This window comes from Ailuropoda melanoleuca, chromosome X, assembly GCF_002007445.2.
Source record: "Ailuropoda melanoleuca isolate Jingjing chromosome X, ASM200744v2, whole genome shotgun sequence".
Lineage (NCBI taxonomy): Eukaryota > Metazoa > Chordata > Mammalia > Carnivora > Ursidae > Ailuropoda > Ailuropoda melanoleuca.
The window spans coordinates 108,594,199-108,619,591 of record NC_048238.1 but is presented as its reverse complement, the minus strand read 5'-3'; the positions used below and the strand labels follow the sequence as shown (position 1 = coordinate 108,619,591).

General features: G+C 51.9%; 1 protein-coding gene across 1 annotated transcript in view; it reads right to left on the bottom strand.

Annotated features, from left to right (window-relative positions):
- MAMLD1 (mastermind like domain containing 1) overlaps positions 1-25,393 on the bottom strand; it is an 82,261-nt gene that overhangs the window by 24,496 nt on the left and 32,372 nt on the right. Inside the window, 1 exon segment of the mRNA XM_019808190.2 lies at positions 11,731-13,440. Within this exon segment, the coding sequence (XP_019663749.2) occupies positions 11,731-13,440 (1,710 nt within the window).

Sequence of the window (25,393 nt, the reverse complement as noted above, 5' to 3'; positions counted from 1 at the left end):
CTTGAAAAGTCTGAGAACATACCAGAAAGTGGAGATTTCAGAGGTAATAACTGTAAACAAATATTAAAAGCCCATAAGAGTTGCTGCCAAGTGGGATGCCGATGGCTCTACAAACAATCAGGAGGACTCATTCTCTTTCTCTATCCCTAGTCCAATATTCCAGCACAAACTTTTTTTTACCAGGAGAGTGGGAAATAGACACAAGTCAAGTGCAAGTTTACAGAGCCTCTTCTTGGAGGGGGGATGTTTACAGAAAAACACCTGACCTTCAGTAACCTCTTCTGGGAGTGAGGAGGTGTACAGACTGGAGTTGGCCTTGAACATGAGCTCAGGCAGGGCAGATGGGGGATGTGGGAGATTTAGGGGGGCAGGAGCAAAGCGTGAGCCTCCCGCTCTCCTCTGCCCCAGACCGATGTACCTGGAGCATTTTGGTCAGTTGAGTAGAGCCTTACCCACCCAGGGGGTCTCACCCCAATACCTCGTGCTCAGTTCAGAGGCAAGCCGCCAGGACAGGGGTGAAGAACGGGGGAGGGAAGAGAAGACTCAGGGGGAACATCACAGTTGTCCGCAAATCTCAAGGACCCTGAAGTCAGGAGATCTTTCTGCGGGGGGAGGAGCGGGAAGGAATCTCCTCGTGATGTAATTAGGCTGCCAAAGAAGACGCTTCCAAATGAAAAGCTAATGCAGCAAATAAAAGACACAAACAATATAGCTGTCAAAATGACAAACAAAAACGATATCCTCAACCTATCATTTCCACAAAGAATGTGAAAATCTAGGCTCGTGGACTAGTGAAGAAAACCTCTTAATGTTGTTGTTTTTTTTTTTTTTGAAATTTTTAAACCGAGCGTGGGAGCTTATTCAAATACAACCACAACTTATAAGTTACACTTTAAGCCTGAAGAGAGAAGAACATATGCTGAACAGCCTTCAAAATGTACTTACTTGACACTGTGCTGGTCAAAGAGAAACAGCAGACTTAGAAATACGCTGTGTGTGAGGGAAGACCACTCGCTCTCTCAGGACTGACTGAGAGGTACTCGTTTCTGTTAGGAATATTGGTGCCACCTCAGAGTGGCACGAATGGTTCTTACATGGGAAAAAAAACCAGTGGTTAAGAGTGGCCTGAATTTCTAAGCCAACTTTTGTTTCGGGGGAGGGGCAGTTCTTCGGTGCTGCTGTCACTGTGCTATGTGAAGTGGCAGCCAGAGGTCCTGTTTTGTCTTTCCAGAACACATCAGACGATGACCACCGCCATCACGGAACAGCCAGTGCAAATCACCACTGGAGGTGCTAAACTGTGGGTCCGTTAGAGGTCGGAGGAACCCTGTGTTCTCAGATCTCACCCCTGGGGAATGCCAGGCATGGCTGGCCCCGTGCTGGAAGAGAACAAGAGCCCCAGCTGGACCAGAAAAATGCAGCACAGCCAGGGGGCGGTGGCCCCACATGAGAGCCTGAGTTCACCGGCCTTGAAGTCTGGGAGCTTCTACCAATAATTACTCGGAAACACTCAAAAATAGTCTCAAGAGCTGAATTCGGCAACGCCAGCAGGTGTAATTCATCTGCTGCGTCGCCCCTTCCCGCCAGCTTCCATTCATTCCTCCAAAGGGTCCTTCAGCTCACTTTGACGGAGCCAGAGAAGACTTCTCTCTTTTTGTTATCAAGCGGCGGTGCAGACGAGACACAAATAGCTCTGATTAAAACGGGAATCTCACTGAGCCCTGAAACGCAGAAACCAAAGGTCTTGGGAGCTGGGCATGTGAGTAGGGACACAAGAAGCAGGTGTGTCGACTTTTTCAAAAGTCATTTGGGCCTTGGTCAGAGGCTCTCACTTCCTACTTCGTGTGCCAGTGTCAAGGCCTTAGGAGCTGGTTCGCATAGTGGTTGAGAGCCTGTTGGCTCTTGTATTAATCAGCAAGCTGTGAGTCGCCAGAGGACCAATGAAGCAAGTGGGGTTTCTTACCCCATTCGGAAGCAGAGATAATGTCTCTTCCTGTCTACAGTCACTTCTCTGTACCCTGACCCGCGTGTTGTCATGTCACCAAAATGCCCAGAAAGGACAGAAATTGCATTCAACTGACCAGGAAAGTGATTTCTAAGTGCTGGCTACGTACCTCACTAGGACTTCCAGAAACCCCAGCCGGCTCGCTCAAGGTGACACGCACATGCACGGTCACTACCGTGCCCGCCCATGACAGAAACCAGGCAGCTCGGTCTGCTGCCGCCTTGGCATTGCACACTAATATTTTTTGAAAATAAAATATTGGTTTTGTTGAGGAGAGGATTGGCAAGTGCTTTAAAACTGAAGTCTTTCTTTTTTTATTGTGGTAAAAGTTGCCATTTTAACCATCTGAAGTGCACGGTTCCGAATATTAGGTACATTCGCAGTGTTGTGCAACCAACCACACCACCCATCTCCAGAACTTGGTCATCATCCCAAGCCGAATCTCCATTAAGCACTGACTTCCCCTTTTCTGCCTCCCAGACCCACGCACCCACCACGCTGCTTTCTGTCTCTATAAATTTGCCTACTCTAAGTACCTCATAGAAGCGGAATCATACAGTTTGTCCTTTTGTGTCTGGCTTCTTCCACTGAGCATAATGTCTTTAAGGCTCATTCATGTAGTAGCAGGTGTCAGAATTCCCTTCCTCTTTAAGACTATAAATAATAGTCCATTATATGGACAGATGGATCGTGCTTACCCATTCACTAGTTGATGGGCATTTGGGTTCTTCCCACCTTTTGGCTGCTATAAATAGAGCTGCTGTGAACACTGGTGAATAGATATCGGTTCAAGGCCCTGCTTTCAATTCTTTGGGGTCTATACCTAGGAGTGGAATTGTTGGGTCATATAGTAATTCTATGTTTACATTTTGAGGAACCGCCATACTGTTTTCCACAGTGGCCGCACCAGTTTGCATTCCTACTGATAGTGCACATGATTTCCAATTTCTCCACATCTTCGCTGATGCTTGTTATTTTCTGTCTTGTTTTGTTTTGTTTTGTTTTTTTAATAATAGCCACTCTAACAGGGGTCAAAAGTTTGTCTGTTCACATTTTCCAGAGCTTGTTTTTCAAAGTGTTGCCTGATAGAGTAAAAGGGTCTTATTCCCACTCAGCGGTGGCTGCGGGCCTCCCACACCCTTCAAAGTTTTGTCACCTGGAAATAAATGATCATTACTCAAAACCGTAAATGAGAAGTCCACCTTCATCTGTTGGCCTACAGAGCCAGCCGGCTTTGGCAAATTCTCTTCATGTGCCACCCAGCCATGGACCTGTGAAAAAAGTCTAGCTCCCCACAACTGTGCTCACCTCCTCTGCTCAAAAACAGACACTGGCCAAAGACGGTAGCGTGCTACAGGGGGAAAAGCCAGCGAGAACCTGTGCCTTTGGCTTCACATCCAAAGCCCCCCAAAGCAATGCAAGACTCGGAATACTTTCTGACGAAATAGGGCTCCACACCTTTCGGGCCTTCAGGCCCACATTTAGGCCAAAGCTGTATGATAATTTCCTGGAGTGCCCGCTTCCCATTTTCCTGTGTACCTAGCTCCAATAGCCAAATCGAGATCTGTGGGCTCGGTGCGATTCCCAGCTGCACATGTCCTAATCCAACAGGAAACTTTGTTAACATGGGAGAAGGACCAAAGCATGGAAGAAAGAGAGATACGTCACGTCCTCACTTACTCCGTTCTGTCTTAGAATCCTGTTTGTCTACTGGGAGGCGAGAGCCAGGGAAGGTTGTGCTGGGGGCACACATGGGTCTGGGGTGGAAGTGGGATCTCTTCGGACCTGCGTGTGGCTTTTAGCTTTCAACAACCTCACGCCTTTTGATGAGAGGGACTCAAATGAGAAGCCCTCATCTCACGACAACAAAATGCAGTAAAACACACAAAGCATCATTTGTCCCTGTGGGCAAAACTAACGAGATCCTATGATAATCCAAATGTTTTCAACTCCTCAGGAAAAAGCGGAAACTTTTTCTCTGGTGGGGCGAGGGGTTTTGCTCTAACCATAAGCAGCGTTCTACCCTCTGCCGCCCTCGAGCCCACAAGCAGCTGGCCACGGCAGACGCGTGGCCGCATTAAGCAGCAGGCCCAGGTCTTGGCATTTGTCAACCCCCAAGGGACCGAAGAGGCTAAAAGTACACATGGACTCAGGAGAGGTTTCCTAAATCTGTGCTCTGGGGCCGTTAATGGGTTTGAGAGGGGGTGGCTGGGGAGGATGTGTAAGGGAAGGTGGGGAGGCATGCAGGGTACAGGGGACCACAGGCCCACTGTGACTTTCCACTCACCCTAGACTTTTTTTATGTTTTGCTAACTTTTCACTTGGGGTCACAACAGCAGCTCAGAGCACTTCTGTCCTCTCCTACTCTTTGAAAACCTTCCCTGGTTTGTGAGCGCTGAAAAAGAAAATAATTTCTACACTTTGTTTTTAAAACATCTCATTTTGAGCACCTCAAGTTCAGCAAAGTTCATCGTTTCTCTTCAAGTACGTTAAGGCGAAATGAACAAACAAACGAAAAACCCACAAACACTTGATATGCTTCTGCAAATGGTTGCCCTTTGAGCCTTCGTCACGCAATTACTAAGCAATTATAAAATTAGATCTGCTGATCTCTATTATCGAGGCTTCTGACTGGGCGGCTTTTTGCACCCCCATCAGTTTCGGCGTGTACCTCACTGAGTGTTGGATCGTCACTCCAGGGGCAGAAAATACCACCAACGTTTAAAGGGTTAGCACTTGATAAGCAGCGCGTTTAAAATTTCTGCTTTTTGAAAAGGGGATGTAGCTCTGAGGTGGGGCATCATTAATGAGTCTCAGAAGCCAGAAGAGAAACAGAAAGAAAAACCAGATTCTGGGTAAGACTAGCGCCGAGTTCTGAGACTGCATTTCCCAAATTCAACGCCCTGTGGAGATTCATTTCATGGCAATTCAGAGTGGTTAAAACAAAACTTGGTCAACACGGAGAAACTGGCCCCTAAATTTTCAAAAATGTATGTTACACCGTGTCTAATTATATTTCCTCCCAAAGCAGCTAAAAAAAGTTTTCCCCAAACGAAATAGCATTTTGCGGCCCAATTTAGAAAGAAAGGAAAAAGTAAGCCTGTGTGTACAGTCGTGCTCACAGACAAAATGAAGACAGTTATTCACGAAAAGGTTGCCCCATCCGGCAGAGGAGATGTGTGCAGAGCCGGCCCCCGCCATGACCCGGGGGCACGGGGAACCTGGCTCGCCCCCCCCATCCACCCCTGCGTGGTGACAGCTTGCCCAGAGGCCCCACTCTTGTGTAGCAGCGGGACTGACCTCTAATAGGAAATGTGTGATGCTTCGCGCCAGAATTAGTACAAGACAAATGCGAGGAAACTTTTCTCGTAATAGGGGAGCAGTGCCGCTTTCCCCAACCCTTACCCTCAAAACAAGAGAAGAACTAAGGGAAGCCAGTAAAAGGACCAGCAAGTCCAAGGTCACAGGCCCTCCCTGACAATATGTGGTGCATCTCATTCTGGGGGGTGAGGGGGTCCGGTATGTCAGTAAGAGAGCTGTCATCTGCTTTTAAATACTCATGAACAATTTGAGACTAGAAGAAGGCTCCCCTGGGCCACCATCTCTCCCGACTCTCCTTCTCTTTTTCTTAAATTTGAATTTTTTTTTAATTTTAAAGTTTTTTTATTCAAGTATAATTAACACACAGTGTCATAGTAGTCTCAAAACTACACTTACTGTGATGACACTGAGTCAGTGTACAGAATTGTTGAATCATTACATGGTACATCTCCTGAATCTTTCTCTGGTGGGAAGTGGAGCCGACGTAACTTTGACAAGAATAGACAATTCTCTTGGTCTTGCCTGGTTTTATCATTTCTGTTCTCCATGAGGGGTCATGGTGCAAATGTAAAGATTTTAATTTGCAGTGCTAACTGAGACAGCAGTAATTAAAGGTTCTGCTCTACTGAGCAGGTGAGTGCAGCCTTGGAAATTCAAACCAAAAGGAATCTTGAGTTTCTGCAAAGGTTCTTGTGGGAGGCTTTGGGAGTGGGTGTGAGTGGGGGAGGGGAGAGGAGAGGAAGGGGGGCACCCCTGCACGTTCAGCATGGGTGCTCTGAGTGCTGGCATCCATCTGGGGCCCTGAGCAAGGCTCCAAAAACACAATGCAGACAAGGGACACCCATCCCCCAATGCCAATGACTAAGCAGAAGCAGTGTCCCTGTGGGTGCTGGGTGGCCGGCAAGGCTGGCCCTCGCTCTCCCTGCCGTTGGCTCTCTGTGCCTGTCAGCAGCAGTCCTGGGGCCCAGTTCTTACTCAGCACCCAACACAGCCCCCACATGGCTCCCAGCGCTTCTGCTGTCTGTGCTCAGAGGGAGGGGCAGCCAACATTCTCCCCTTCTCCCCGGCCAGGGGTGCTCAGAAAGCTATGGCCTGGCTCGGCGGCTCTGCTCTTTTCTGGGGTCACCGACCTGTGCCCTCCACTTGACTTCTCTTCAGCCCTGGCAAATGTGCTCCCTGACCAACTGCCCCTCCCCCGCCAACAGCCGGAGAGGAACCTGGATGCTGAGGCAGTCCAACCCATTCCACTGGGTGACTGGTGTTCTAAGTATCAGGGCCTTTCTAGAAATAGAGGCAGCTAACATCGATGGAGCACTTTTGTGAGCCAGGCCCCATGCCCAGCGCTTGTACCTCACCTCATTTAATCCTTCCAGGAATGCCATTAGGTAGGGATCCGAGTATCTCCAGCTTACAGATGGGGATATTGAGGCCCGGAGAGGGAGAATAGCTTGCCAAATTACAAAGTGGCAGAGCCAGGATCCCTAGGGTCCGAACTGAACCTGGTCTCAAACCCAGTCCTGGGGGCTGCCCCCTGCCAAACACCCCCCCCTCGCCTGTCCTGTGGCATCTCCCTCAGGCCCCTGGCACTGGGGTGCTGCACTCCCCCATGGCTGAGGGTGGCAAGAGGGCTTCCCTGAGGCCCCACTTCAGACCGAGCTGCCCAGATCCCCAGGGCAGGCCCAGCCCCTCAAGCAGGGCACATGACAAGTTCTCTCAATGCACCCACAGTCTCTGCAATTGCTGGATGGTCACTGCTGCCTCGGCTAAGGGGACGGGAGGCTTATCCGTAAAGGTAGAAAGCATAGCAAACCCAGGAGGGGCCTCCTCCCGCCTTACTCAAGGCAGGCTTGGCTCCCCTCTTGCCCTTCTCGAAATCTGTCCAAACAATATCATGTGCCTCTTTGGTCTGTTTCTCCACAGCTGCCCCCTTCCCCTGTGCCTCAGCCTGCCTCAAGGATCCGATTTCAGGCCTTTCTGTTCTTATTCCAACTGGCCACCATCCACGTCCCTCCTCCCCAGGATGCTGCACTCCCAGCTCTGCAAACCATGCGTGCGGAGGGCCCTCAAGCCCTCCTCGATGGACCTGCTTTTATCTCTGAGCAAATGGAAGTTCCATTCACCAGTGGCTCGTGGTGAAATTGAAGTCCTGACTGATTTTTCCTAGTATCTCCAATAAGCCTTCAGGGAGAAGGAGTCCTAAGTTACGGAAACAAAATTCACCTCGATTAAGAACAGAGACATGTCACCCAGCCTTGGGAGTAGGGTGGGGAGATTTGGGGACCATTACACTCCAACACATTGGGGCTGGGTGTCCTGACTCCAAAGAGTCCCTCCCTTCATAATTCCAGGTCCACATTCCTCATCTATAATTTCAAACCCAAAAAGCTTGGAAAGCCTATTTTATTTTGGTAAATTTGGCATCAAAATTTACTTGGGGACAAAAATTGCTGTGGACTTAGTTAAATATTCACATTTCTCTGCAAGAATAATGAAACGCTGCCCCAGGTTCCACCAGAGGCTTGCGTGATATTTGTTAAATGCACCATATTACCTTTCTAAAGTCCCAAACATTCTAAATTTGGAAACACATCTGACCTCCGAGCAGGCAGATCCCAGCCCGGAGCCTGCACCTGCCCCGACTGACCACAAAGTGTGTGCCAGGCCGGGCTCGGAGCAATTTCTGTTTAGCGCCTCCTTTGTCTTCCAGTGTCCTAAGAGACCGGGGCTACTCCTCGGCTCACGTGCAGCTGAGGCTCAGAGGGGCTAAGTGACGCTGCTCCTGGCACGAAGCCCGGCCAGTGTCGGTGCCTGGACTTGAACCCCCATGCCCTCGCTTCAGCTGCCACGCTAAACTGCTGCCCTGAAGCCACATGGCACTTGCCTTTTCCCTTCAGTGCAAACAAACGATCCACTGAAACCGGATCGTTGACCTCCCCGGTCAAGTGAAATTGCCAGAGCTGAGAAATACGAGTCTACAAATAAAAATGAGCCCCTCTAGACGACTAGACTTGGCTTCTCTGCTTACTCAAGAGTTGGCTTCTCAGCTTACATCCAGAAGGCACTCTTTTCAAAAACCAGAATCTGGATGAAATCGAAGGCCAGTGCTTCCGTGGTAACCACTGTGACACGTGTAGTAGGTGAGGAGTGGTTTCTGAGGCTCGGTTTGGCCTTGCCGGAAGGGCAAGCGTGTGCTTCCTCTCTTCTCTCCCCTGCAAGAGTGAGCAGGGCTGAGTTCTCAGGCCTTCAAGCGAATGGGCAAAGGCCATGAGCAGGAACAGCAGAGCTGCTGATGTGCCCAGCCTGGAGGCCCACTCTGCGTTTTGGCTCGAAGAGTGTCATGGACAGAATGGGGAGCTGGGCAGTGAGCTAGAAACCCCCACCGGCTGGGCGGAGATGGCCTCTTCCCTTTTCCACCAGGCCTGGAGCTGTCTCAGTGGGGCAGAGCCTGGAACAGGGAGAAGCCACGAGGCTAGGAGGACACACAGCTGCTGTCTATCTTGTGGTGGGTCTGGGGTCTGGAGAGAGCACTGCTCGTATTCTGTGCTGACACAGTATTGGTTCTGAGAGCCACATCTCAGCCCGCAGGAAAGGGATGTGGAGACTCGGGGCCGGGAGTTAGTCTTAGTGACCGCAAATCTTCATTGGCAGGTACTCTGTGCTGCCAGGCCCCGTTCAAAATGCTTTAGATGTATCAGTGCGTTTAAGTCTCAACCGACCCATCATAATCTATGGCCATGTTGTGGACGAGGCGATATTAGGAGATCAAGGCAGGAGCACGAGGCCCTGGAGGCAGTGCCCCAAGCGTGCCCCACGAGTCCGGGCTCCACAGGCAGACAGACTGCCTTCTCTGTCTCTGACCTGCTGTGTGACTGCGGGCAATTCTAGTGACTGCTTTGTGCCTCAGTCTTCTCGGGTTTAAGGGAATGATAAGGGCCTCTATCTCTGAGAACCGAAATGAGAAAAGGCAGGTGAAGGGCTGAGATGCATGCCTGGCCCGCGGGCACTGGCCGGCGTCGGCAGCAAGAGCCTACCGTTCGGGGAGCCCAGCCTCTCCCCTCTGCTGGCGGTCACCTGAGCCCTTCTTCACCTCAGGGAGCTTGGCTGCTCAGTCTTTCTCCTGAGCACTTTCTCCAGCTCACCTAGGCAATCAGTTGGGTGTGATGTTCATGCCTACAGTCAATCCTTAATGGCCACCTGATCCGGTTCTGAGGCCACACAGCCAGGATACACATGTACCCCAATGAGAACAAAAAACCCCCACGTGGCTTACAGTGTTGGATGGTGATGGGTCTCCAGGCTGAGCCCGTTGCCCGCTAGGGTGAGGATTCCAGCGCTGGTGCTGGTGCTCCATGAAAACAGACGGCAGGGGGCCTACCGTGAACTCAAACACAAATGCTCCCGAACTGTATACAAGGGCCTGCTGCTCGCCAATTCCCTCCCCGAGGACCAGTTCCCCGGTGCGGAGCTCTCTGCTTGCTGATGCTTCATAAGGCATGGAGGAAAAAGACTCAGGTCCTATCCTCCAGGGGCTGCCACAGTCACACGCATCCAGGGCCCTCAGAAGAGAGGTCAGCCCCAACATGTGCTTCCCTTAGGCCAGGTCCCTGGCCAAGCTGTCCTCCTCGGCTGCTCTACAGAAGAGGGGGGCAGCGTGGGAGACGACGTACCGAGGGTGGTCAGGGAGAAGCTTCTTGGAGGGAATTGTACGTGAGCCTTAGGAGCGATAGGAGTGGGACGGGAGGGAGAAGGTGGGAAGGGACAGCTAGGGACAGGGAATGGCAGGAGTAAGGCTGAGAATGCAGAGTGGGCCAGGAACTACAAGCGCTTCAGATGATAGAAGTGAAGTGCCAGATGGGGCCCGATGAACACTGAATCTAAGAAAGTAGATGGAGCCAGGTGATGGGCCTCTGGAAACTTCTAAGCAAATGTGAAACACGATCAGGTATTTCAGTTCTCTTGAAGGTAATGTTTTGAGCGATGGCTGGTTTACTGGGGAAAACCACTTTTAAGAGTCAACTCTGAGTTCAGACAAAGAACCAAGAGGGCCTGAAGTCGGGGAGGGCTGAGACAATGAAAGGAGGGACCAGAATGGACAGTGCCCTGGGTAGGCAGGCATCTGACATGGTCACCAGCAACCCCTGCCTCCTGGTATTCACACCTCCATGTTTGTGTCTAATGAACGGAATACAGCAGAAGAGATGGGACGTCACTTTCAAGACACAGTTCTAAAGACTGTGACCTCTGACTTGCTGGCACTCCCTCTGCTCTCTTGCTGGCACATTCTGTCTTGCTTACTCAGATGAAGCCGACTGCCATGTTGTGAGATGCTCTATGAAGAGGCCCACATGGCAAAGAACCAAGGGAGGCTGCTAGCCAACAGCTCATGAGGAACTGAGGCCTCGGTCCAACCACCTGCAAGGAACTGCTTCCTGCCAACAACCTCGGTAGTGAACTTGGAAGCAGAGCCTTCCTGGTTGAGCTGGAGATGACTGCAACCTTACCAGTGACTCAAGGCCAGAAGACCCAGCTAGGTGATGCCAGGACTCCCGGCCCACAGAAACTGCAATGTGATACACGTGTGTTGTTCTAAGAAGATGTTTTGGAGTAATTCATTACCCGGCAAAACATAACCAATACAGGCAAGGGTCGGGGCAATGACGAGGGGCAACTGCAGTCGACGGCACCCAGGAGGGACCAGCTGAGTCTAGTGATTGATCAGATTGTAGGAGATGAGGGAGAAGTCACAGTGATTTTGAGAAGAGCAGAGGCTCTGGACTGACTTCCTGGTTTCCAGTTCCTGCTCTGCCCCTGGCTATGTGACTCTGGGCAAGTCATTTCAACTCTCCAACCCTCAGTTTCTTTGTAGAATGGAGATGCTAAGAGTAACTACTTCCTACCTATCTGTCCTCATTTCGAACCTGCCTCAGTGCCTAGCGCAGTGCTGAAGGGCACACTGGACCTGCTCAGCAGAAGTTTGCCGTGCCATTTCTAGAAGGCTCAGTGTGCAGCCTTATGCCTCATGCCAGCAGGGACAACATTTAAAGGCTTCGGGCCAATTTCCTTGTATCCTTCGAAGCCTCCACTAGCCCCGTGTGAGGCAACGCGCCACGCAGCCCAGTGCAGAGACCTGTGTTCCCTGGCCGCCTCCCCGGGCAGCACCTTCCGGGTGCACTTTTCCTCCCACAGAAGTTAAGTGGCCTGCGCAGGAACTGAAACCATAACCTTGGCCTCATTAATACTGCACTTGGACCACGCGGAATTAGCTGGCTTAAATAGACTTTTCTGGAGTCAAGTCCAGTCTCAGAGAGGACTAAGCCAGATTTGCCTCCAAAGCCAGGTTACCAATAGCACACGGTTCTTATTTCCAACACCAAGGAACGCGACCAGAAGTGAGATCCTCTTACCTGTCTGGGCAGAGAAGGCAGGGAGTCCGGGGCCACCGACCGCTGAAAGCGCTGGGGCTGCTGCATTATCTGCTGCAGGAGGAACGAGGAGGGGTCAGGCTGCTGCTGCTGCTGCAACGTGGCAGTGGCGGTGGTCGAGGCGGTGGCAGAAGACGCCGGCTGCTGCAGGTAGTGGAGCAAGGACGGCTGCCTCGAGGTGGCCGGCATGGAGGGCATCTTCTGGGGGCCCGGCTCGGAAACAAAATGCGACAGCGGCTTGGTGTTGCCAAAATTAAATGGCTCTGGGACTCCCTGGCTGGAGCTGGCGAGCCCCTGCTGCATGATCATGCTCAGGGTTTTGGGTGAGTTGGTGGTCATGGGCTTGAAGATGGTGCTTGCTGACTGCTGGGGCGGCGGCGGCGGCTGCGTGAGCGGGTTGCCGGAGGGGGTGAGGCTCCGGATCAGGGAGCACTGCGGGGTGGAGCACTGCGGGGTGAAGGACTGCTGTGGCAAGCCCGGGCTGGAGAGCTTCTCCGGCCGGTAGGGCGGGGATGGCCCCGGGTTGCTGCTGGGCAGAGCAGACAGCAGGTGTCCCGGAGGGCTCTTGACGCTCGAGGACACCAGGTTGGCCAGAATGGAGCTCTGCGGGCTGAACGGCGGGGGCTGACTGAGGGCGGGGCTGGGGAGCTTCTCCGGAGTGTAGAGCATGGCGGGCCCCACGGCGGCGGCGCTGCCGCCGGACGCCATGCTGGCGAGTAAGGCATTGGGGGAGGCTTGGAAAGTGCTCGCCGGCAAGTTGCTGGACGCCATGCAGGACACCATGAGGCTCTGCGAGCTGAACTGCGGCGGCGGCGGCGGCGGGTGCGGCGACGGCACTGGGCGGTACGACGGGGACACGCCCGGAGGCGGCAGGCCAGACCAGCTGGGGGTGGTCCCCGGCTGCCTGGTCGCGGACCCCTGCTTGCTGGCCGCCAGCACCTTCAGCTGGTGGGCGTGATGCCACTGAGGCCCCGGGAGTGGGGGCAAAGGGACGGAGAGCGCCCCCTGGACCTGGCCCTTGGCCTGGGCCGCCGAAGGGCTGGGTGAGGCCACCCGCTTACTGGTGGACGGAATCACGTAGCTGATCCCCGCCGGGGAGAGCGGGACTTGCAGCGAGGCGCCGGGGTGCTGGCTGCAGCTAGAAGCAAAGTCCTTGCTGGCGCCAAGGCTCTCCAGGTGCGGCATCTGAACCGGCGGCTTGGGAGTCGTACTCAGGCTCACCTGCGGGTGTTCCAGGACCAGCGGTTCGTCCGGCTTGCTCCCCAGGATCTTCTCGAGATCTAGCTCATTCGGAGAAGGTTCTTGAATTTTTGTTAGCTCCTCCAGGAGATCTTGAAGTTCCTGGTCCACAGCCGGCACGCTGTTCGCTTTGTCGTAATAGGGGACCGTGGGCTCTTTCACTCCTACTTCTCCGGCCGGCGGCACCACGAACGGTGAGCCCATGACGCTGCCATTCATGGGATTTGTTTCGAGTGGTAACGGATGGCCTGCTACTCCCACAGCCGCGGGACTAGGGTTCATCGTTAGTGGAGGGACCTGCAGCTCCGCACAGGACGTGCTGGGGTGGGTAGCCGGGCCCATAGAAAGGGTCACGTCTTCCAGGCAAGGCCTCTTGATTTTATTAGGGTAACCCCCATCACTCATGCCTGGAAACTGGAAATTATCTCCTTCCTGTCTCCTTTTAATGGTTCCCTGTGGCAGAGAGAGAGAGAAAGAGAGAGGGAGAGAGAGAAATTTTTATAAAGCCTTGGCACATTAAAGCTAATGAACAGGAAACTTGCAAGATAAAACATCTCTCAGTTTCAAGACTTATAGTTGTCAAAACTATACAATACAGCCTATTTTGGGAACCATAATGCTTGCTTCTTTGTTGCTGTGTTTCATTTAAACTGTCTTGTTACACTTCAAATTAGGCATTATGCTGTCTGTGTACTAAACACCACAGGAAGTCCCACAAAGGATCTTCTCTGCCCACGTAAGGGAGAGCTCAGCTCAACTATGCCGAAGCCACGAAACAAAGTGTGCCCCAGACAGGCGTTTGAGGGCATACTGGAAGCACTTCAGGTATTTCTGATTCCTACCTGTCTACAGACACCCTGGTTTCTAAAAAGGAAAAGCATAACATAGACACTGAACTTTTAGGTTGCCTCCCTGTCTTGGTTAAATGCATCAGACTGTGGTGATACAATGGAACACAACAGAGCCTTTAGAGGAAAGTAGATCTGGGTGTGTGCTTTTGGGCAGCTGTCTGAGCCCTACTGTTTAGGGGAAACAAGAACAGTCATTGGGGCACAGGCTCCTGGACGTGGTGCTCAGCTGGAGGGCAACAGGGCCCAGACAGATATAGGGCCCCTCCCTGACCCCTGTCTTTATAAACACACACACACATTGCTACGGTGCAGACAAAAATCACTTGGAAGAACATATGCGACCATCTCTTGGAGATGACTGGCGAGTCCCTTTCTATTCTCGACAGTTTGGTATTGCTTGTTTGTTTTTACTGAGAATGACTTATAACCACTCCCCCCGCCAAAGTATAAAGCTAGCTAAGTAAGAAGTTCATCTCTGCAGATGTATCCTCGGGCTGGGAGATATGGAACAACAGGAAAAGGACCTGATCTGCAATCTGCACCTTGGGGGAGCTGCTCACCATTTATAAAAGCATAGCCTTTGGGAACAAAGCAGTTAGTGATGCAGTATTTCCTACTCATTCAAGGCTTCATACAATCATCTGTGGCTGTCATGTTAATGACCGTGACCTGCAAGTTGAGGGAAAATCGAGGGGGGTGGAGTGCAGGAATGTGTGGGAAGAAAGGGGCTTGGAAAGCACCTACATGCCAACAGTAGAACAGATATACGGTAGACCCTTGAAAATGGCCCCGCCGTCAAAAATCCGATTGTAACTTTTAACTCCCCCGAAACTTAACTACTAATAGTCTACTGTTGACTGGGGGCTTTACAGTCACATACAGTCGGTTAACACAGATTTTGGATGTTATATATATTCGGTACTATATTCTTACAACAAAGTAAGCTAGAGAAAAGAAAACATTACCAAGAAAGTCATAAGGAATGGAGCATACATTTACAGTACTGTCCTGTATTTATCAAAGAAAACTGCGTGTAAGTGGACTCGTGTAGTTCACACCTGTGTCGTTTAAGGGGCAACTATATTTCTCTTGATGCAATTTGTCATGTAAGAAACCCCTGTTTAGCTTTAGAAGTCTTGCTGGGACATTTGTTGTTGATCCTTTGATGTTTGGCTCACTGGTGGGGGGGTGGGGTCAACGTGTGTGGGGGGGGCCACCTGCTAGCACCACACTGGCCATGATTCTCACGACAGATCTCATCAAAAGAGATCCTCCAGGGCTGCACATCTCAGGTTTTGGTGCTTATCAGATTTACTTAGAAGCATTCAGATTCCCAGGGTGTCCCACCACAAATGAACTGTTTCAGTCTTGTCCAGAGCAGGGCCCAGGGATCTGAGTTTTTTCAAAGTTCCTGGGCTGATTCTGATTCTGAATGCATCACCTCATGATGCCGCTCTGAGTAGTAAGTAAAATGAAGCAGGTTCTGTGGCACCTAGTAAATCCTAACTGGTGGCTGCCATTACCAAGGGCAGCCACGGAACGGCCTTGGAAGTCCAACCCTGTCCTAGGAGAGACAGGGGCCCGGACACCCAGGGAAGGGGAAGGGCTTGCCCAGAGTGGCTCAGCTGGAGGGCAACAGGGCCCAGACAGATATAGGGCCCCTCCCTGACCCCTCGGCTGCCTCACAAGCCACGGCCTTAATCAGCCCCACTGGCAGGACACTGTCTCATTTCCGCAGAAGGGACTCCACCAGCTGGAGTGAGGGAACTTGCCTCCTTCTTCGCCTTTTCTCTGCACTGTGGACAAGGGTACTTTGCGGGGCAGCTCTGCCATTAAATCCACCTAGGGCTGAGAGCCTGGGGGGCGGCCAGAAGAGGCTGGGGAGGAGGGAGCAGGCACAAAAAGAGGCCTATCTATGCCCAGTCTTCCATCCAGGGGCGGTGGGCTCTCTATCGGCCTACAGCAGGTGTTCAGTAAATAGCAGCTGAATGAATCAGCGGACAAACGAACCTAAATGACCTGGCTCACAGGGAGCTCTGCTACGTGTTTCCCTGGCCATTCATTCAGTCAATTACGGGGCAGCCCACAAACAAGTCACTGAGTCCCAAACTGAAATTCCGTTTCATCGACATTGTCCCAAGGAGTTCAAAGAATTCCAATATATTTAAAGTAGAAATGGATAAAATGGATCAATAAGGGATGAGCGAGGGCAGTTTTACCCCGGATCCCCTGCGGGGAGCCCGAGCTGGCAGCGGCCGGGTCCAGCGTGCTGCCGGTGAGCTGCAATGACACTGAAGTCCATGTAGCCCAGGCAGGGGGAGGATGGGCTGGGAGGAATGGGATGGGAGGGAGGGTGGGGGCTGTGAGTTGCAGCAGTCTGGACTCCCTGGCAGACTCTGTGGGTTCTTGGACCTTTTCCTTGTTAGTCTGCCATTACTTTGTTGGAACCAAGGTAGCAGGGGGGCGGGGCCGGGGGGGAGGCTGGGCATGACCAAGGGATGCTGCAGCTCATAGGAGGAACCACTGGCAAGGGAAAGCAGTCTCTAACTCCCCAAAATGATAGGGCCCATGCATACTACCTTCCAGACCCCCAAGCCAGTGCTCCCCACTGAGTTCTAATGCTGGGACCCAGCTGGTTTTCAACAACGAAGCAGACCCCTGGGGTGCCCCTGTGGGGCGTTGAGGGCTAGCCCACTCTGGTGAATCCAATCTGCCCGAGTGGGTGCCACCCTTGCTGCACGAACTTGGCAGCTGGACACCTCACTGGACACTTTGGGAGGATGCCTAATTGGGGGCCAGGCTGGCCTTGCTGTCCCTAGGGGTGCAGTGGGGGTGGCTTCAGCAGGGCAGGTGGGACCCTCTTTTGTGCTTCCCTTTTTCAATGTACTTAAGAAAGACTTGGGTGGCTCAGTTGGTTGGGTGTCTGCCTTTGGCTCATGTCCTGATCCCAGGATCCTGGGATCGAGCCTTATGTCAGGCTCCCTGCTTCTCGGGGAGTCTGCTACTCCCTCTCCCCCTCCTTCCCCCCTTCCCCCCTCCCTCTCTTGTGCTGTCTCTCAAATAAATAAAATCTTTCGAAAGAAAGAAAGAAAGAAAGAAAGAAAGAAACAAACAAACACTTGGCTTTGTCGGAGGCCTCAGCCCCGTGTTTCGGGTTTTATGCTGAGAGCTTTCAATAGCCAGCCTGAAGCACCCTGGCTGAATGGCCAGAATCCCAGCTGAGCCTGCATGAGGCCAAGGAAAGGCGGCTGTGTTCGCACAGAGGCACTCGCTGGGGCATGGAAGTCTACTGACTCTGCCCCTAGCTAGACACGGGCTGGCTTCCATGCCTTCTGCTGTGCTGTCCCGGGATGTGTTAACTCTTCTCCGTTTCCAACAGCCTGCTGGGCTTTGCCCCATCCCCAGTGCCACACTGGCACCTTGGCCGGGTCACCTGGGCCAGCAGGTGCTGGGCTGAGGTTGGCCTGACTACTCTGCGTGGTGCTGAACAATCCCAAGGCCACTGTTTTTGAACAAACCATTGGTCCCAGCCAGCAGCCGGCCCCTCTTTCCTCAGGCCATGTATTTTACCTGATCCTGCCCACTCACTGTGAGATTTTTTGTTTATATAATAAGCAAATCAGAAAGAAATAAGTAAATCAGTAGACAGTGGCAGGATTTCTAGAGAGCACACCTCAACCTTCTCTTTTTACAGAAAACAGAAAGGGGTGTGATTTGCTTGTGGTCACACAGCTAGTTAGTGGACAAGGACAACACTAAACCCCAGGTGTCCCGACTCCCAGTCTGAGCCCTCCCAGATCAGCCTTTGGTGGTGGTGGGGGTGTGTGTGTGGGGAAGTGAGGGAGGTTCCCTGGCATCTTTTAAAAAGGAATGACCATCTCCACCCCCAAACGGCTGCAGAGTCCCATTTCATAAGCAGGCAGACAGAGCCACCTATGTGATCCCCACAACCATAAGAACATTCATTAAAATGCATTTGAAAGCATGTGATGGGTTCCCCACCCCCTAAATAATGAAAAAAGTAAGGCAACCCTTCTGATAGGGGTGAAGTTCAGCTCTGAAGTCAGTATTATTTCTGGTTCTGTCTGAGCAATGACATGGTGATTCTTCCCTTTCTACGTTTTTAGTCCAGAAGGACAAAAAGGGCAAGGATTTCTTGGAAAAGGTCTAGATTATGAGAATATAGTCCAGGCTCATAAAATGGGCATAAGAAGAAAAAAAGACTATTATATATATATATATATATATATATATACACACACACACACACATCCATATACACACACACACACATATTTTAAATATATACACATGTAAAATACATAAATATATTACTCTTCCCAGAGAAATCTAGCAGGCTGTTATAAACACTTAATTTTGGAAACTCTAGCCAGAGGTTTACCACGGACACCAATAGAAGGCCAGCAGAAATATGCACGGTTCCTGCTGGGTACGAACGTAGGAGGCCAAAGGTGTCCAGCAGAGATCAGTTCAGAGAGCCTCATTTTCCCTGCAGAGGTCGCCAAGCACATAGGGCCTGGACAAAATTGTCAAAAAGGTGGAAATGGCCTGTGGCTTATTAGCTGCCGCCTTCTCCCCCACTGATGCTTCCCACAGGTCAGCTTAGGCCAATCTGCGGCTACTTCTCTCAGTCTCTCTCTCAAGTACATCTGTACTCCATCGACTCTTTCTTCGGCACTGTTGTACATTCCCGGAGTTTCCAAGAACCTGACGTTGGCCAACTAGATTGGGTCCCAAGCCCTTGGAGAGAAGGATGGTCCCTAGTAGACTTGCTCAGAAGGAAGGAATAAAGACACTGGGGCACAGTGCAGGCAGCCCCAGAACAGCTCGGACAATGTTGCAGCAGGATCGGGCTTGCGGGAACAGAGAGAGGATGGAAGGAAGGGACGGAGGGAGAGAAGATGCCCGGATGTACGCGGCGGTTAAGCTGAGTATCCATGTGTATAGTATATGTTTCATTTGCATGTTTGTTTTTCAGAAAAATCTCCTCACAAACTGAAACTGACCTTTGTGTAACTCGAACAGGACTTTCGGCATTCCCAGAATTGTAAGACATGAAGCTCTGGACAATCCCAGGGCAGCTGGGAATGGCAGGGAGCCCTGAATGCTGATCGGCTTCCAGAGGGGTTGATTTGTCTCAAGCACGAATCTCTGCTAATACGTGGTTTGGAGCAAGAGTCTCAAATGGGGGATTTGTTGGTGCCCCTGCCTCGTCCTGAGCCCACAGACACTGCAGCCTCTGCCCCGGCCACAGGCAGCGGCAGGCAGGGGGGTGGGACAGAGCCCTAGAGGAGGCCCCGGAAGACCTGCTTTTAAGTCCTAGCTCCTCCATTTGCTGTGTGACTGTGGGCAAGTCACTCCCCCTCTCTGAGCCTCAATATCTTCTTCCGTGAAATGGGTCCTTGGCCTGCACTGCGTGCCTCACAGCATCACTGAAGCGTGCGTCTCGGGAGCGGTAATTGTTACTGATCTCATTCTCCAGGCCCTGGGTCCCCGTGCTGCCCCACTGCCCTCCAGCATAGGCCTCGGCTTGCTCTCTGACAACTAAGGACATGCCCACTAGGAATGGAGGGAGGAGTGGACAGAGTGGAGGGAGTGGAGGGAGAGGAGGGAGCGGGGGGAGGTGAGCAGCCTAGTCCTGACAGCCAGCTGTGCTGCCTTTAGAATCCCACTGCCCTCCACTCTGGGCCCTGCCATGCTGCTGTGGCACTCTGCTGCCCCAACCTGAGGACTTGCGGCTTCAGCAAGTGTCGACCAGAGCCATCTAAGCAGCAGCCCCAGCAAATGCATTTTCTAGAACTGCATTCTCCCTTTCTGTAGTGGACGCACAGCAGCTGGAAGAGTTGGCAACTCTTAAGCATGGCCCCAAGCCCATAGACGCATGTAGCTTTAAGAAGCTCGTAATTCATGCTGTCCCACCCCCTGGGAAGACCTGAGGTGTTCTGCCACCAAACACAGGCTTCTTGAGCACTAGCCTTGCACTCCTGGCTTGTCAGAATTTCCAGACCCTGAGAGAAAGGCTGCTGCCTCCCACTCGCATTAGGACTGGTGAGGCCTGGAACCAGGGAGAGATGAGCCCATGGGCCAGCTTCTCTGACTCTCAGGTTGGCCTTTCTTTGCAGGAAGAAACCCTGCCTTGCTTTCCTCCAAACACATTCCCATGTGGCATCACTAGTGGGATAAGGATGATCACCTTTGGGGAGGATGGAAAGTGGGGTCAGTCTCAAGTGGTCGGACGCATTTGGCAAGGAGGGGCTACAGATGGGGCAGATGCTGCCTGGGCTGGAACAGAAGCTGAGTCGAAGGCAAAGGCCCTGCCCCGGTCCAGACAATCCTGTCTGTGCAGGACCCAGGTTAACAAGCCTCATCTGTGTTTCACTGGAATTAGGCTGTTGAGCCCAGAATCATGCGAAGAAGGGGAAAAGAGGAGGCTGAGCCGAGGCTGGAGGCCACATACCTGATGGTGGAGGCTACCTGCGTGTCTGCGTATGAAGAGGGCAGAAGGGCCTTCAGCGGTTGCCGAAGCCCAGGCTCCTCACTTCTCTCTGGGCTGTGCTTCTAAGGACCCTGTGGTATGACCTCTCCTAGGTCCCTACCCCACCCTGGGCCTCAGTTTCCCCAGCTGTAAAGAGAACGGGTCCCAGCTTTGGTAAGCTAATACTGTGACTTTCTTCCTGGACTGCTCCTGCAGGGAAATGATGAATTCTCTTCTCCCCCACCCAAGAGGGTCTCTCTCCCTGGGGCCAAGGGCCCTGGCCATGAGCAGGGTGTGCATATTGTTGCCAACTGCAGACACTCTTACAGCAAGCGCACCCTCCCCTGATCCGGTGGGGTCAAATTATGGTCCTCCCCAATGATCTCTATGACTTTTTAACAAGGAATGACTTGAATGTGTGTGTGCATAGCAGGTCTGCCCTGGTTGAATCAAGAATGGCGGCGTGCGGTTTTGGTCAAGTAGGTGAGCTTACTTGCACATTCTATTAGAGTCCTACCAAGTCACCGGTCACCAGGAAGGCTGCCCACCCCCAACCACCCCGAGGGGCTTGTGAAAATCTGTGGTGCTGTTTTAGTGCTTGTTCCCGGAGATCAATCCAGAATGAGAACTCAGCAATGGGCTCTGTCAGTCGTCTGGGCCTATGTCCCCCACCCGCCTGCCCTTAACTGCTTCCCCAGCCACAGGAGGCGCCGTCCAATCGCAACTTTGCATCTCTCCAGTTAGAATGCAACGCATGGGAAATGACCAAAATTGAAGGCGGTGGCGGGGGGGACTGAGTTCACAGAGAACACCACGGTGCTTCCAATTTTCCAGAGGTCACGAGCTCCTATTTTTGATGGCAAAGCCCCTTGGCTAGAGTGAGGCCCGGCTGCCAGGGAATGCTTGTAGAACAGGCTGGGCACCCCCTCCGGCCTGCTGCTTCGGCCGTGGTCACAGAGCTGTCGTCTCCGTGCTCTAGGTCCGCTCCTGGTCTACCTCAGAGCTTAAAGAAATCTCTGCTGAATCCATGGAGGCAGCTCCTGAGAAAACGCTCTTTTTCTAGAATGCTCCAGAGAGGCAGATGATTCTCACACTCAGAGCCACCTAGGAAGGTGGAATGCAGCCACGCTAGCGGCTCTGGAGCCATCTGGAAGGCTCTGCCGCCATACCGCAAAGCCCCCAGAGAGGCCCCCAGTTTGGCTGATGACCGCACATTGGACAGGAAGCTCTTATCCCCTCTCCCTTGCTGTCTGGCCCCCGGATCCCCAGGCCTCCCTTTCACAAGTTCCCCCATGTGCGCTGGGACTCCGGATGTGTGCTCCATCAGGCAGTGGTTGGCTCCTTGCCGATGCTAATAGGATAGGGAGTGGGGGTCAGTGGGGAAGCCCCTGGTCTGGGCCCTGATGGGCTGAGTGAGTTTTTAGAGGGGCTTTTGGCGTATTTCAAGGACGGGACTTCTGGTGGAGCTAAGTTGGGGTAACAACTAGCCATTGATAATTCAAGAGCTGGAAACAAGTCCTGGGTCATTTTGTGCCGGGGGCAGTTTGAGCACCACATGGAGTAGTCATGGCACTCCGTCCAGATAACCCTAGACGCTTCTGCCCATGTGCGGGTGAGCACAGCAGCAACGATCTCTCCTCACAGCAAGGCCCCGCTGGATTGCAGGTGGCAGAGTCAAGGCCACGGTGACAGTCCTGATTTTGTGGGAGGCACTCCTCCCCATTGCTGGGACACCAACTTGGGTAGTTTAAATGGGGCAAAGAGAAAAATGGTTGCCGATTGCTCAGTAATTTCCCCTCTGTTCCCAGGTGCAGATCTCTACTTTGTGGGGACCGAAGCTTACACAATTTGGGGGCCCCTCTTTCTGAAGGAGAATATAACATTAAAAGAACAAAATTAGGGGTCCCTGGCTGGCCAGTCAGTGGAGCGTCAGACTCTTGATCTCGGGGTTGTGAGTTTGAGGCCGACATTAGATGTAGAGATTACTTTAAAAAAGAAAGAAAAGAACAAAATTTGGTACCAGGCCTTGGAAGGTTCGAAGGATGAGTCTTGAAGCTTAAGTGCAAGGAGACTTCACTTCTGCCTGTGCCCCAACAATGGGCTAAGTAAAATGGCAATAGCCTTTCAAATAGGGCAGGAATTTCCTTGCATGAGAAACCCAACAGCTGTGTAGGTGGGAGAAGAATCCAGAGCCACCTGGTTAGTTTCGTGCGTTCTGAAGGTCACATGCTTGTGAATAAGCACATTTTAGCAGCTGAGTGCCAACTTGTGACTCTAGGATCTACTAACTGTCTGCAGATGTCCCAGCCACAGTTCGTAGAATCTAGAGCCAGGCTGTCTGAGCTCTGACACCACAGATGCAGAGGCTGGGAGGGGCTGGGGGTACGGAGCATCATGGTTTTTCCAGCCTTGCAGAGCGAAGCATGATTGACAAGCAAAACTGTATATATTTAGGTTATACAATGAGATTTTTAAAAATGTATCATGTGCTGATTTCATATACATATACTCTGTGAAATAACGTAGGTGTTTTTTTAAATTAAGGTTAAATTCACAGAGCATTAAATTAACCTTTTGTAAGTGTACAATTTAGTGGCCTTTTGTTCACTCACAAGGCTCAACAACCAAACTGGGGATCGTAGGGCCCACTTTACAAACTTGTTGTAAGATCACATGCATTTAAAAATGTAGAGCGAGCATTGTGCCCGGCGTGGCGTACAGGCCGAATAAGTATTCTCTCTCTTTCCACTCTTGAAAATGCAAACACATTCTTGGTGGTCCTAAAATAGCCTTAAACACGGTTTACTCAGCAGCATTTGTCATTCGAGGGAGATCTGCCTTTACTCATTGGCTGTACTTCTGAACAGCTGTAGGCAAGGCTAACTTTTGTAAACCGAATCCTCATAAAATACAACAAGCATTTGCCATTGGAAGAAAAAGAGTTTGCCATTGAAAGAAAATCCGCAGTAAATCCTTTTACAAAGTACAAGATCTACCAAACTTATGTGTTTTTTAAGGTGTGCACTTGGGAACAAGAGGCTTTTCGGGTAATGAATCCTAATTTTATTTTGCCCACAAATACATGCTGATGTTCCATAGCCCCGAAGCAACAGGAGTGGGTTACATGGTGAAAATAGTGACAATTTAAAATCTTCATTTCTCTCACTATACATAGAAAGTGTCTGTGGTCACATCACGGAATGGGTCACATAACCTAAAACATTTGCCCTGCCTCAGCGTGCGTGCATGCGTGCGTATGCACGCACATGTGGAACGGTGGTGGTGCTGCCGCGGGTCTAGACGACAGTGATGGTAATGATGGTATTTGGTAGAGGTGGTGCTGATGATGGGGGTGGCCCTAAGGAGACCTTCTTGCTCTAGCTCTTTGAAGCTCCACTGGCTGGTCCGGAGGAAGAAGACTCACCCTGAATTCGCAGAAACCTCAAAACTGTCTCCTTGCTGCCAATAAAGTAATTTTATGTCAGATTTAACTACAGGAAAGGGCAAGGCAGTTCTCAGTTCCTTGGCAGTCACGTGGCTAAAATAAATAGGAGGGACGGCAGTTAGCCGCCGCGCACTCAGCTCTTTGAAGCCATATATTCAGAAAGCAGATGTTGGGTGTTGGTGTTTGGGGGCTGGCTTCCTGGAGATATTTTATATTGGCCAAGTTAATTGTTCTAAACCCCAAAGGCTTGACTTAAAGGACAAAAAGAGGTAAGAAAATGTTCAACTTTCCTGACAGTGTCCCACAGGCAGTCCTATCACTAAACAACTTTAGCACCAAAAGCTCGTTCTAGAAAAAGAGGCAGCTAGAAAGAGTGGCCCTGGGCTTCTGTCCACTAACTGTGCAAAGCAAGGCTGTCTCGGGGGCCCCAAACAGAAACCCCTTAGAAGGAGCCCACCCCAGGGCAAGAAGTGATGCAGCAGCCAGAGAAGGAGCTGGCATCCTAGCGGCACAGACAGCAAGCGAACAAGACTGAAGAGTGACGTGACAAAGCCTAGGTGGCTCCTCTGCACGGAAACTTTTAAGTGGACATCTAAACGCAGGCCTCCAGGCAGGAGGGCAGAGGCGAGAAGGCCCTGGGGGTAAGCTCCTGGCCTGCTCCCGGGGTGGGCAGGTGGCCAGCAGGCGCGGTGCACCGTGTGCCCGGAGGCCGCCGTGAGCTGGCGCAGGGCACCATGGAAGGTGGGGGGGAGGCGGTGGATTAGAAGGTGTCTGCCGCGGAACCATCCGCTCAGCTTGTCTGTGAAAGGCCTCTCTGGATGCTGACAGGTCAAGGAGAAATGGAAGTTGCCGGAAGAACCAAGAGCAGTCACCGAGGCAGGGACGGCAGAGGAGGGGCAGGGGGACTGAGCGGGGGACTGAGGCAGCTGTGGCATCGGAGAGAAAGCAGAACCCTGGGGGGGCGGTGAGGATCGGGGACTTCTCTCCAGCGGTACAGAGCCGTACCTGCTTATTAGGAGAAACAGTGGCTTCGGAGAAAATGAAGCACAGCCCGTGACCGGGATCAGAGGATGGCAAACCTCTTCCGCAGTAAGGCCCACACCGTAACCATCTCAGGCTTGGCGGGCCGCGTGGTCTCCGGCGCCGTTCCGCAGGAGACAATATGTTCCCGGCCGCACGGGGCTGTGTGCTAGTAAAACTTTACAAAACAGGCTGCCGGCTGGATTTAGCCCCTGGGCTGGAGTTTGTCAACCTTTGACCTAGAGCCTGAGCTGAGCATCTTTCCCCAGGGAAATCCATTATTTCCAAATTGCCCTCCCTACACTGCAGGGGCCCACGGAGGTCTACTGCTGACAAGAGCGACAAGCGACATTTTCAGAGCTGAAAAGCTTCAATATTTCTGTCGTCCAAGTTAGGTGACCATTTCTGAACTGGGCCTGAACTGGGCAAGGTATGCAGCAGTCTCGAATGCCATGTTTCACCTTCACTGATGACAGTGAAAGGAGAGAACACCGCCTCCTCCAGGGCGCCCATCTGCCTTGTTCTCCCAGCCTCTGAATACTTTTGAACAGTTCACACCTTGTCTACCAGACTCAAGCACACCCTCTGCCTTCA